Source organism: Rhinichthys klamathensis, unplaced genomic scaffold, assembly GCF_029890125.1.
Source record: "Rhinichthys klamathensis goyatoka isolate OS25496 unplaced genomic scaffold, OSU_Roscu_1.1 h1tg000308l_1, whole genome shotgun sequence".
NCBI lineage: Eukaryota > Metazoa > Chordata > Actinopteri > Cypriniformes > Leuciscidae > Rhinichthys > Rhinichthys klamathensis.
The window spans coordinates 1,295,667-1,309,878 of record NW_026606826.1 but is presented as its reverse complement, the minus strand read 5'-3'; the positions used below and the strand labels follow the sequence as shown (position 1 = coordinate 1,309,878).

Below are 14,212 nucleotides of genomic sequence, written 5' to 3'. Positions count from 1 at the left end.
TACAAATCCATATCGGTAGTGTCCGGTAGTGTCCAGTTTGTAGTATGCTAAGCTAGCAGACTAACCAGTTAAGGTGTGGTCACATTTACTATTTTTCAGCATACTTTCGCGGGTGAAATCCAGTCATTTCAATAGGCATCCATGTAATAGGGAATTTCGCATGAGGGCAAAATATTTCCATTCATAGATTTCACAACGGGTTCAAGTTGGTTATATAAAATAATGTAACATAAAGTTTCAAAAACATTAATAATATTGCATAATTAAAATAATTTTTACTCAAGTTCAAAAACGCCAATAGAAATGCTTTTGAGTCCAAACAGGGGCGTTTCTAAACTTTCATTAGAACCAAAGTGCCCCCCCATCTACTCCCCCCCATCTAATAAGCGTCACCCCGTCTCGAGTCCCACGGAGGAGCTCCGGAAGGATAAAAGTGACAGAAAGAGTGATGACAGTGAAGGACAAGAAAGGACCAGGCCTGGGACAATTATGATGCGTTTTATTATGTTTACATGCAGCAGTCGCCCATGTGGGGCTGCCACTTTACTTTCATTTTGTTGTTTGTTTATCTTATGATTAAACTTTATCTTGATTGTTTGCCGTTTCCCGCCTCCTTCTTCCCTGAGCTTCTCCGTGGGACTCGGGACCTCTTTTTTTATACTGGATATATGGATATAAAGGATATATCTGCAGGACAAAAGGTATTTACAATAAAGAGCTGCATCATTGCCGACAAATGAAGACATTTGCCAGTTTCCTACAATGGATTGTTTTTTGTATTATAAAGTATCTTGCTAATATTTTAGTGTGAGAAACCACTGGAAATGATTCAGCCTGTGATTGAACTGTATGGATGAATAAAACTGAATCATAAACCATTTTAGACCTTTTGCAAACCTGTTTTACCGATTAGATTCACAGAGTGAATTATTTGTGAATCTGGCATTCTAAACAGTTGACAGAAATACTATCAGGAAAACTTATCTGGTCATTATACAGTAATCTCCATTGTCAGACAAGAATTTATCAGTTATATTTTACCAGTGCAGAGCAGTATTTCACTGAGGCTCATGCCACAGTAAAAACTGTTTACAGACACCCCTGGGTCCAAAAAATGATAGGTCCATTAATATTGTTTATATATCTACGTTGTGTTTTTAATATGCTATAAGACAAACTATGTGAAAATTCATTAGTCAACACCATTGCTGAGTATTTTCTCTTTAAAACTGCAGTGAAAAAAATACAGTCTCAAAAACGCGGTTTGAAATCGCGGGTGTTTTTTACGTCACAAACGACCTAGTAACCAATCACGTCAACGTGCAGGTGGACTTTAGAAATACTATGCTGCAAAGCAGGGGAGTCTCAAGACAAGCCAGGTTCTGGCATATTTTTCTGTTGATATGAAAAATCGGGTACATTTAGCAATATAGCGGGTGAATTATGTATATGAAGTATATTACGGTGTTATGATGAAATATATATGCCTTTCTCCACTGATGTTCTAAGTTGTTCAAAGTTGAGCGAGTGGATCTCTGAGCTGGTGTGAGTGAGTGGAGGTGGGGCTCACTTGTATATTCATGGCTCCGCGTATACTAAATGAAGCAAGGGAAGCAACAAATGCAATGAGTTCTATTGTGAAAATAAATACAAAAAATACAACAACAAAAAAAATACAAAGGGTGGTAGAGTTACATTCAAGCTATTTTAAGGCATGAATCTTTTTTTTTTATATATATATATATGTAATTTTGTTGATCAAAGGTGAGTTTTAAGGGATACAATTATTGACTACAGGGGAACTTTAAGCAAATAATAGGATCACCAACACCCTAACATGTGATATGCTCCTGTACAGATTTATCTCAGTACCTATAAACCAATGCTAACCTATACTACCGACATCCAGAAAGACGACGAAGTAAAAGAAAAATCCAATTAGACATCTGGAGCAGAACCACTAGGATATGAGTGACAAATCCCAAGAAGCAGGGAAATGATTGTTGAGGTCCCAGATCATATTGAAAATGACTCGCTCTGATAGCACAGAGATTTTTCTAAATACTGACACATATTTGAGGAATAAGGTCATAAACTTCCAGTGAGCTGTATGCACTCGCTTTCCCTTTTCAGAAATCGCTGCTGAACAAACTCAGGATTATGGTTTTTTCCCCCCTTTTCCTTTCTTGTTTTTATGTGAATATCCTAACTTATAATTCCTGAGGCAGGAGGGAGTGAAACACAGTTAAGGGCATGATTAAAGATGAAAATCCAAAAGCCCAATGACGCTGACTGAAGACCCTTTTGCTGAGTAACGGAATGAAAAGCTAATATAAAGAAAAAGAGAGAAAGAAATACCAGAAATAATAAAACAATGATGGGAGGAACAGGCATCGAAAGAGAGCATGAAAGAGAAGGATATTTCTGTTGTTAGAGCTTGATGTGAGCGGTTCTCAGCCCACAGGAAAGCATGAATGCAGAAAGAGAGAAAAATACAGAGTGGTTTGACCTGCACACCCACACTACCTCCCTGTCAAGGTCACACCTGCTACTGCACAATCCAGTACAGTGTGTGTTTGGATGAAAGCCACTCTTGCCATGAGGTCCATTCAGGGGCTTGGATGGTAGTACTTAATGATCAAAGGCCATCTCATGGGTGTTACGTGCATCGAATCCCACGACTGCTGATGGGGTTTCAAGGATCACAGTCCAGCTGCTAAACCAACAGCAGGACAATTAGCCCTCGTTTTCTCAAAGGTGGGGCTGTCCTGGCAACTAGCCGGCGGCAATCTGTCAGCATAACACTAAACGACAAACTGCAAATGAGTCAGAAGCCGTGCACAGTACCTTATCCAAAAATGTATGGTAAAAAAATGGCGGCAGCTGTTTCCAGAAATTCACTCTGAAAAACATGGTGATGTTGTTTCAAGCATTTTTACATTTTTAAATTACACATTTTTCCTTAGAAACCATTATGTTCACAACTTGTAATAATTACTTTAATGAGCTCATTGCTTCTGCCTAAAATGAATACATGATGTTAGCTACCTACAGTAACTGCGTGATTTGTATTATTACATTAACACAGTCACCTCTGATAACAGATCACTCTAAATTGTAACGTAAACGCATGCATTTTCTGTAAAGCTGCTTTGAAACCATATGTATTGCGAAAAACAACTTTAACAATATTTCACCTTAAAAATACACTGGTTAAAGATGTTCACAGTAAAAAACATGGTAATTAATGCTTTTACTTTCAAAAGCCTATATTATTTTCAATAAATTACATGTATTGTCCTATTAAATCTAATATAATTTTTCACTATATGGTATGATAACTTACAAGTAACTAATTAACATGATTTTAATAATTTAATATGCATTTCTACTTTATCAGATAAAATAACAAACACTTTCAATGATTTTCTGAAGTTATGCAAACATGATCCTTACATGACACTTACACACTTGCTGTGATCCAGACACAAAATAACCAATCAGACCAAAAGTGTGTGTGTGTCTGTGTGTGTTTGCGTTTGACAGGGGATAAGCTTGGCTGAAGGGGCTTGGAGAACAGAGTGATGGAGGGGTGAACAGGAAGAGGAAAGGGTCTGGGGTGGGGGGGTTCTCTGGGAATGGAAGTCTCTTTGAAGTGATGAAACAGATCAATGAGCCAAAGACAGACTTTGATGGCGAGAGAGATCAGCTGACAGACAGCTCGGCGAAGCCTCGTTAGTGTGATGAAGTGTAAGCCGGGGTGTGTGATCGCATGTGTTGTGACTGACTGACGGGCGGACGCCACTTCTTTGCATGCGTCTATCGCACTAAAAACGAAATGCTGAGCTTGTGTGTGCATTTGAGTGTTGGAATACATTTGCCTTTGCCAAAGAGCCAATGAAGCGCAATGTGTGCCTTTTGTGTGTAATTACAGAGCAGGTAGATGACCTCAAAGACACCAGAGACTCACAATTCTGCCAAGTTTACAATGAGAGAATGGGAGACTGTCTCGCCTGGCAACTGCATCCCATAAACTGCACCGCACTTTCTAAACTGCATAGCAACCACTTAGCACAGACAGAAACAAAAATGCACTGCAGTGATGGGGGGGGGGGGGGGGGGAGAGGTAAAGACACAGAAAGGAGAGAAACAGACGGCGAATGGAAGGAAGACAGGAGCAAGCAGGTGCAAAACAGACAGAGGAACTTCAGAAGCAATGGACAAGACCTGAATATTTGGCTATTTGTGAACGCTCTACACTGTTTATCTATCTAAACTGATGTCAGGTCTCAGCAATTTGCTATTGTGCTATTTGTTATTGTCTTGTTGACTTAAAGGAAAGAGATTGTGTCTGAACTTTGAGAGACATCACAAACAACGGCATTATTTTCTGAAAGTGAAGACAATATTGAATCATTCTGCAACTTTTCCATTACCCTTTCCTTCAAAGTGGTGACTCACAAGTGCCCTTACATGAGGGTGTCAGTCTGCTCCAGCTCAGCCCTTCTTTTTGTTCTGCATCCCGTCAGATGGGCCGACACTCCTAGACTGTACCATGAAGGTAATTTACAGTATATTATTTAATAGCATCTCTGCCAACGTCAGCAGGTACCAGCAAAGGTAAGCTTTTTTTTTGGGGGGGGGGGGGGGGGGCTGTGAGGATCGGACTGCGATATTAGATAAGCGCAATGAAAGAGGAGCATTTCATATGAGCCAATTCAGTTTCTACTGCACAAGAAATAAAAAGCACAAGTATTGTGGGAGCTTTTTTTGAAGAGGTTCGCATAAAAATGAGCTGATAGACTTGAAATTCCCAGGGCAATGATGGGGTGAACTGAAGTGAACCTAACCCAGACAGGCCACGTTGAGATGCAGAAATGCCGGATTAATGCGGGTTTAGCATTATAGTGATGTGAGGACCTTGAGAGCTGAGTGAGGGTATAATTAGGTTGGGCTGGACTCTGGAGAAGTCAACTTGAAACAATGTCCCGAAACAATGCAGAACCGGCACACTGTCCCCTAAAATCACTGAAGAATGGCTGAGGAGTTTGTGAGAGAGCAAATACAATAAAATATTATATAAAAGTCACATAAAAATATAAAACTGGCAATAGGTGCTTTAAAGGGGAAAAAAAAATCAAAGATGCTACTTCTTAGAGAGGGCTTTTAGCATGCTGACAGCATGCCATGCTGAAAATCTAAAGGTAACTGTTACTGTCAACATGCTAAAACCCTCTCTGAGTACTTGCGTCACTAAATGCATCCCATTTAAAACACCGTAGACACATCCAACAGATTCCCTGAGTTCAACAATAAATTTCAAGACAATTACTGTCAGAATACAAGTGCATGTCTCTCGCTATGGGAGTCGCATTAAGACGATTTGTCAAGTCAAAAACTTATTTAAACTTTCAAAAATCCATCTCAAAACCTCTGGATGCAGTTCTGTTGCACTCCATCTAGGTTTTAAGAAACCTGTCTCATGATGTCTGGTCAACATAAAAGACCGCAACCTGCAAAATTTTGCAGGACTAACCTAAACAGTTACTAGCTACTCTAACTCTATATCTATTTTTGCACATTCCTAATATGGTTATTGTGCAAAAATAAAATAAAATAAAATAATTTCTTCAAAAAGCACCAGGTACTGTGTTCTTCCTTGTACCGTTATATACCTAATGCAGTGAGGTTTGAGTGCCTGGTGAATCTGATCAGATTTGTTTAGGTCTGTATTGGTGGCCCTTTCTGCAGCTACAGAGTACCGTAAGTTATACAGTCACACACTCAATCATAGGCGGCCGCTGCTGTGCCATTATGGCAGAGAGGACAGACTTAAACTCCTTTGCTTGAGCCGATCACAGCACACAAACGTGCACACACACACACACACACACACACACACACACACTGCTGCCAAGCTCTCCAGATGATGAGCCTCGCTCCTGTGGATTACGTAAGAAGTGGCATAGGCATCCTCAGGCAATGTCTGTGTGTGTGTGTGTGTGTGTGTGTGTGTGTGTGTGTGTGTGTGTGTGTGTGTGTGTGTGTGTGTGTGTGTGTGTGTGTGTGTGTGTGTGCGTGTGTGTGTGTGTGTTAGGCTCAGCTCTACATCCCAGACACACAAAGTAAAACAAGTCACAAGCCCTAACGCACATAAATAACCATCACAGCCATGTCGCAGCTAGTATATTTCATATTTCAAGTTGAATCATACTATGGGACACATCTTTAATAAATCTCACCAGTTCCACCATTCTCAGCAAGTTTACCATCACCACTATTGGTCATTAGATACAAGATGAGGTTCATTTGAAGCTGATGTGAAGACGATATCCATTTTCCAGCAGTGTCCATAAGCTGAAAAATGCTGTTTCCATTCAGCAAGTCTCTTATGTTCACCAATGTTGCATTTATATCTAAAATATTATTACAATTTTAAATAACTTTTCTACTTTAATATATTTTAAAATGTAACTTATTCCTATGGTGGCACATTTTCTATAAAAAAAATGAACATTTATTACTCATAATTGTGACTTAATATGTCACAAATATGTTTCTTATTTGACCTTTTTTACTCTAAGATAGAAATGGGCTTTTATAGTATGCAGATGCAGATCCTATGTAACAAAATGCCAGCATTCAATGGTCAACTTATGACTTCATTTCTAAAGAGAAATAAGTGTTTTAGTCTTTAAATATTGGCTTGGTTATGTCACTTGAATTTGTTCTACATCATTAGATGTGATATTATGATGAGATAAGGTATCTTCATATAAAAATACTGTCAGATTGGGTGGCGAAGCTGCAAGGTTTCAGACACAGCCTTCCTATATTTGTATGATATTTTATTCAAATGTGTTCATTACAATCCCTAAACGTGATCTCTTCAATAATCTGCAACCTACAGTATAATAGGGAAGAGGCTTGAACATTGTGACATACGTCTTCCTTAGAAATACATACCCTTCATTAAATTTGAAGAGATGATCATTGTGAATAAAATGATCAGACTCATAGTGGGTTATATTCTAAATTACAGTGATTATGACTGTCAGCAATCAGTGTTGGAGACATATTTGTGCATAACAACCAACAATCTCAATGTCTACTGCAGCCAAGGAAGTGTAAATAAATTACTCAGGAGACTATTTAAAATGTATCTGCTCTACCATAAGGTCATCACACCACTTTGTGCATGTCTGTGTGAGTATGTGTGCGAGTGTGTGTGTGTGTGTGGGAAAGGTTGATCAATAGATCTGCATGCAAGTTGCAAAGTCTTGGGGCCCACGAGGCTAGTTGAGTTATGAGCCTGCCATTCTCTCCACTGTGCTTGAAAATACAATTCGCAAAGGACAGGGACCACCTAAAACTCTCTGCTACACAATAACCACCGCTTCACCACCCGCAATTTAATTATTCAAATGTCAGACCACTAATAACAATATATGGCTTTTCATAGCCTATGAAAGGTTGTTTAAAGCAGAAGTGTGTAACAAAATCTGTGGCAGTATCAAAACATTGGCTTGACCAATGGTGTGAGTTTAGGGGTGGGACTATATGTTTAGATGACCAATGGGTGACAGTGGGAGTGTTTTGTTTGGTGCCGCAGAAATTACACACTCCACTTTTACTGCAAGAGCATGAAAAGTACATTCTCTCTCTGTCTCTGGTCTTTTTTAACATCTGACTGTCATGTCACTTTCTGCAGTCTGAAGCGAGCTGTGGGAAGCAGAACGCTTTTGGGATCGCAGCGCATTTGCCCGCTGGCCTGAGACTGAAGACTCTCCTCTCCTTCCCACTGCTCTAATCTTCTGGATGATTTTGCCAGGATTCTGCCATTCTGGTCTCTTGATCTGCCACTTTCAGTCATTCTCAACTGGGGAGAAGTTTACACAACTGCAAAACAGATCTGAACAGTGCTACGCAGTAACAAATACACACCGTAGCATGAGCTACAAATACCAATGTGATCTCACTGGTATTCATTCATACCTTAATTGTGCTTCTAGCACATTTACAATTTCACACATTTGATCAGAGATTAAAATGTAAGAAAAATCGAAAACTTTTTTATTTTTATTTTTTTTATAGGTTGATTTTATTCAAATTAAAGAAGCTTCTTTTGCTCACGTCTGGATTTATTTAATCAAACTATTCAATTGTAATTGTAATTGTAATTGAAATTATAAACGATTAAAATATCTGTTTTCTATTTTAATATATTTAAAAAATATAATTTATTCCTGTTATGGCAAAGCTGAATTTTCAGCAACCAACAATCCAGTCTTTAGTGTCACATGATCCTTCAGAATTCATTTTAATTAGCTGATTTGTGTATGCTGATGCTTCATATTATCAATGCTGAAAACAGTTGTGCTGCTTAATATTTTGGTGGAAACTGTGATATATATTTTCCAGAATTTTTTGATAAATATAGAAATCTCAAAATAACATTTATTTGAAACAGAAATTGTTTGTAACCATGTAAAAGTCTTCTGACACTTGATCAATTTATCATCCTTGCTAGTGGTTCAACAGATAAGAAAACTCAAGAGGAATCAATTAGGTGTTGGTGCACTGCCTGAAACGCATCTCTCTGTAAATCAACATAACCCATTGTGTTCATGAGAATACTTGCTGAGACAGATATTTTGAAATAATTTTGTGTGTATGTGTGTGTTCAAGTGCAAGGAGATGCGAAAGAGGAATCAATTAGGTGTTGGCGCACCTCTCTGTAAATTCTCTTTTGCCTCTTCTTGCGCTGGAATGGTTTAAAAATCACTTGAATGTGTAAATTGGCAAGACAAAACACGTGCAAATCATAAACTTTCACAATGATGGTTTAACTTTGCAATTAATTCGCGAATCACATGCATGCCGAACTGTGGGGCCTGGTCCGTACGGATAGCTGATCAACTACGATCCGTTTAACCCCTTGTCCTTGCTGAATAAATGTATTAATTAAAAATAAAAATAAAACGAAAACATTTTAACAGCAGTGTACCTACATGGCTTTACAATCTGGAAACTGTTTGTGCAGTTTCAGTGTCTATCCAAACAAGTGAAAATATACATGTACACATTTACAAAGAAATATTTACAAATATGAATGAGATCACATTGCAAATACAATTTGTACCATATCTGACCAGAAATATCAGCATTTCCTAAATCAGTCACAGTTTTGCTAGTCAGGCCAAGATTTGTCAACTAACTCAGATACTCTGTAGTTTAGTATGGCAAAACAGTAACCAAAGTTGTTCACAAAATCAAAGGTAAGACTTCATTCATACCAATGCATTCAGCTGAATCCCGAGATTCCTTTTGCATTGCCGATAGCTAGGGATGAGACGTGACAAAAGAAACAAAGGACGGTTGCACTAATCACAATTCGGAGTCTCTTAGGGAGATTTTCATTTGCCCTCATCTCACGGCAGCCAACATTTATCTGATCACAGTCGCTCAAAGGGGCTAAGTAACACCGATATCCTCAGAGAGCAAAGACGATCAGTTTCTAAAGAGGCTGTTCTCTGAAGAGCCGCCACATGCATCAACTTCCACCAGTATCATTCAACATCTGACAAAGGGAGATGTCAAGCGAGCTCTTCTACCGACCTGACTGACAGCAAATTATCCTGTAGTGACGGCAGAAGAAATATTTTCAATTAGAGCATCACTGACTGTGAAAAGTAATGTCAAGCCTCTGTGTGTACGAATGAATCAGGGAACGTGGAAATTCATTTTAAAATCAAAGGCCATCTATTTGAATACAGTGTGAATGGAGATTTTGATTAGACAGGAAGTTCTTTACAGTCTCTGAGGTGGGAATAGACCTTAGTGACTTGTTCAGTTCAGTATAATTAATAACTGACTTTATGTACTAGGATTCCATCATGAGGGTGATGAGAGAGTCACTGAACTAATGTTATGTGCCTTACTGATCCTAAATCCCAATCCAGTAACAATAAACAGCCTTTTACAAAAGACTTATGACTGACAAGCCATGACAGCGGATCAACTCGGTTAAGCACAACAACTGGCATCACTTTAAAGCATGAAGCTTGTTATGTTGTGGTGCAGCATAATGTAGTCACATTTCAGAAAGGCAAAACTAACAGTGGGTCATTTATGTCCCAATGAATTTGTCATGAGCTTAGTAATGACAATCCATAACACACAAGTAGTAACAGCTTACACCTGATAACACAACTGATAGAGAAATGAAATACTTACTGACAGGTTCACTGTGCACCTGAAAAAGAGCACACACACTATTTAATTTCCATTGTAAAAAGGATACAATCGCAAAGCTCCGCTCTGAGTCCCGATGGCAAGGATTTTCTGGACAGGGTCGAATGCCATAGAGGACGGCTGATAGGGGAAGCCATGGCGCACAGTCTGAGGATCAAATCAGAAGAGAAAAAAAGTTTTAAAAAGCACATAATGTAAAGTTTAGTGGTATAACCACTAATTAACTTCAACATTTAAGTCTGCAACTAAACTATTTAAAATGGTATAGTGTATTTTAGAAGGTATTTGAATTATATTTTACAATGTATTTACTTGAATTATTTATCTCTCTATTTTTGCGCATGATGTTCAAACATTGGTGGTGCTCGTAACTAAGACTAAAATTATAAGAAATCATTTTCAGCAATTGAAATAAAGATAAAATAAAATATTATATTAAAAAACGTAAACTTATAAAACTTGAACGGAAATTAAACATTTAAGTACTAAAATTACTACAACTAAAATAAATGAAAGCTAAATAGAAATATATATTTCAAAAGAGCACATAAATATTTACTAAAAACTAAACATAAATTAACAAAAACTGAAATGATAAAAATAATACTATAATAGTACAAAATACTAAAATAACACCGGTTTTACATGATATTATTATTTACGCTCTAACCGTATTATTTATATAATGATTTGAAGGAGAGTGACAAAGCATTGCGTATTTGTGCAGCACCAAGGAGTCAAAATTCCCTTCAGGGACAATTCGATATCAATTTAATGTCAGTTTCAGCTGAATATTTCCAACTATTTTAATGCCCAGGCCTTTGAATTGCTCGAACAACTCTGATGTGCTATAGATAGACAAAAACAACAGGCAGTGAGAACAGAGGCCTTGCTGCATTGTATCCAGAGAACAACAATGGTTGGCTACAGGTTTACAGCACTGGCCTCTGCTTAACAGCTGTCAGCGTCTCTCTCTCTCTCTCTCTCTCTTCTCTCTCTGTGTGTGTGTGTTTTAAATCCTAGGGGGTGCCTACATAGATAGCATTGCTGAGAATCAAAGGCGCACCTATAATGCCGTCTAGTCAGGCAGCTGAATAGGTTTTGAGACACAGCCTCTCTCCGTCTCTGTATGTTTGTTTAGTGGCTAAAGCGGGTTACGTAAGTGGCGCACGCGGGGACGAGTACCTGTCGGCGAGCTGTACAGCAGCAACAAGCTTCAGTCCATCCTTCCCCATCTCTCTCAGTTCTCTTTTCAATAATTATAAATTAAATATTAAACTAATCCAGCGTTTATAAACATCTATTTAATTTAGGCCTGACAAAAAGACCAGTGTGAATGCACTCACGTAACCTCATCGCAAATGATTCATTAAAGAGTGGTAAACAACTGTATCCATATAGTTCATGACCATTTTTTCTAAAAAACTGAACGCTTAGCTGAACGCTAAAAATAATGTAGCCCTGGATAAAAGAATCATTAAAGATAATACCCTGTTCTTGAAATTATTACATGTGAAATTGATTTAAAAACATACTCCATTAAATAATCATTAGACGGCATTGATTCATATAAGTTGTGTTTTTTTTCTCTCTTTTCCGCCTTCAAAGACTGACAACAGCGCTAGCAAATGGGATTTGTGTGCAGATTGTGAAGAAGCGTTTCATTGGTTGGACCAGTGAACGAACACACCCCCTTCAATGAACGAGTCGCTGTTCGGACTGAACGAGAAATCTCCTTTATAAACTAACTAAATTAACGTGATTATCTGCTGGAAACGATGAATGGAAATTTATTTTAATTAATATTGTAGTCTTTTTCTTTAGCTTAACTGCCTAGCAGTAGACAAATTGGAGGATAAAATGACAGTTATGCTCTCAACTGTTATTTCTTAGCGTCACAGCAGATCTGTAGACACAAATTTGAATATAGGATAAGTTTGTGAACGACTGTGTTTAAACGAATCGGTTGAGTGATTGATTCAATGACTCACTACAAAATGCACTTACTACAAAGTCGCCACCTACTGTCATAACAAGGTTACCTGCCTGTAACAAGGTTGACTAAATGAATCGGAAATAAATCAATGTGCCGATCACATCTGCAATACTGTCATTCTCTTACAGTTTCCACACATACGTGTGTGGGCTCATAATCTAATATTGCAGAAGAAGAGAGAAACCTCTACAGATTACCCGTTTCTCTGAGAACTATTAACTCCATCCATTGTGCTACCAGATCTAATCCAGAGAGGGCAGCTAAACTCAGCAACACTTCAACTAGGCCTGTTCATGACACAGTGGACACACTAGCTGTGTCTCAAAACCAACCTAGGCAACATTTAGGGCACCTATGATGGGCAAAAAAAAAATTCTTTAGATACACAACGTGTGTGTGGTGGTTTCAAAAAGATATTCAAGATAAAAAAAAGGTTAAGGGTTTAAAAAAAGCCCCAACATTGCAAATGAAATGTTAATCCCAGCACAGTAGATTATGCAAGAAATGGGTTGTTTATCCCCCCTCCCTCCACTCAAACATCACAGCTTCATTCTATAACCACACATGATTCGGACGCTTCAATAAAGTAGAATGTCTAACACAGAACACTATAAAGGGAAAAGCGGAAGATATGAACAGCAAAAGCAGCCGTGTGGTTATAAAATAATCTCTGTGTCACGCATGAATATTTTACGCATTTGTGCGCATTTTCCAAACACAGAGTCAGCTCTTTCCACGCACAGCTTGTGGAAAAAAAAAAAAAACAATTTAGTCTTGGTTTGAGGATGCAGAGTAGCCTAGGACAGTACAATGTGCATATAGCCTAACACAGGCTGTAGGAGCGTTTTAATGTAACAAAAAAAAAAAAAAAAAAAAAAAAAATAACACATTCCATTGCTGCGCAACCAAAATATATTGGACACTAATGGTTTGTAGAAAATAAAATAAAAATACGACTGACATCATAACGTTCCCATAAAGATATATATGTATATTTATATATAACATTTCTATTACAACGTTATGATGCATCACATCTTCGAACCAGAAAAGGCAAACGTTACCTGTATTCTATAAGTCTGGGGATAAAGTGTTAAACAGTGGCACTTGCGTGAGGAAAAAGCACTTGCGTTATTAGAGAAAAAGCCACATTAGGTGACGTTACATATTCACTTGAAAGCTTCCCCACCTTGCAGAGCTGGAAGTGTTCAGACTGAAGCGTCTCCGGGATGAGCTCGTTCTCCTTGGCCCCGAGCTGCGGGGATGGAGAAGGGGACGACACGGCCGTCAAGCCGTCCAGCACCTTACGGATATTAAACTTCTTCATTTTTCGCTCCGGTGCGAGTGACGGAGGAGGACGGGAGCACATGAGTCGAGATCAGCCGTGGATGATGAGGGGGAAAAGCCGCTCTCGCTCGTTTCTGCAGCACCTCTCTTTAAAGCTCACATTTTAAAGTGTTTTTCACCGTATCCTCCATGGCTAAAGGCTTGAGCTGTGAGCGTTGATTTATATTTTTTTATTATTAGCGTTTGTGGGGTGTCCGTATATTCTGACTCGGCGTCCCGCTGCGTCTCGAATTCCCTCTATCCTCTCTCTCTCTCTCTCTCTCTCCCTTCTCATCTCCTCCACTCAACACGGAAACACCGCTGCAGCGCCGCGCATGCGCACTGCAGACTGGATGACTACTGAAGCAGCCTTCCAAACCCCTTTTCCCGGTGACCAGGCAAGACTGTGGAGCACTGAGTGAGCCTAGCGTCACATTGCAGAAATTAGGGGCGGGACTCTGCACCTGGAGCCGCAGGGATGCAGGATGGAAAGCGCACCAGCCTCTCCAAGTCATCACATAATGTCATAATATAGCCTATAGGCTATATCAATTCATCAGATTGCCTGCACTTTTATAAAATGGATTTGACAGGGGAATTTTTTTCAGGATATTACTATTTCTGAAGGATAATTTC

General features: G+C 38.7%; 1 protein-coding gene across 1 annotated transcript in view; it reads right to left on the bottom strand.

Moving 5' to 3' along the window:
* stxbp5a (syntaxin binding protein 5a (tomosyn)) overlaps positions 1–13,970 on the bottom strand; it is a 41,516-nt gene extending 27,546 nt beyond the window's left edge. The window contains exons 1-2 of the mRNA XM_056270816.1: positions 13,440–13,970; positions 10,304–10,401 (exon numbers count right to left, since the gene is read on the bottom strand). Coding sequence (XP_056126791.1) covers positions 10,304–10,401; positions 13,440–13,619 — 278 coding nt within the window. The 5' untranslated portion in view covers positions 13,620–13,970. The remainder of the gene's footprint in view (positions 1–10,303; positions 10,402–13,439) is intronic.
* Positions 13,971–14,212: the final 242 nt, after the last annotated feature.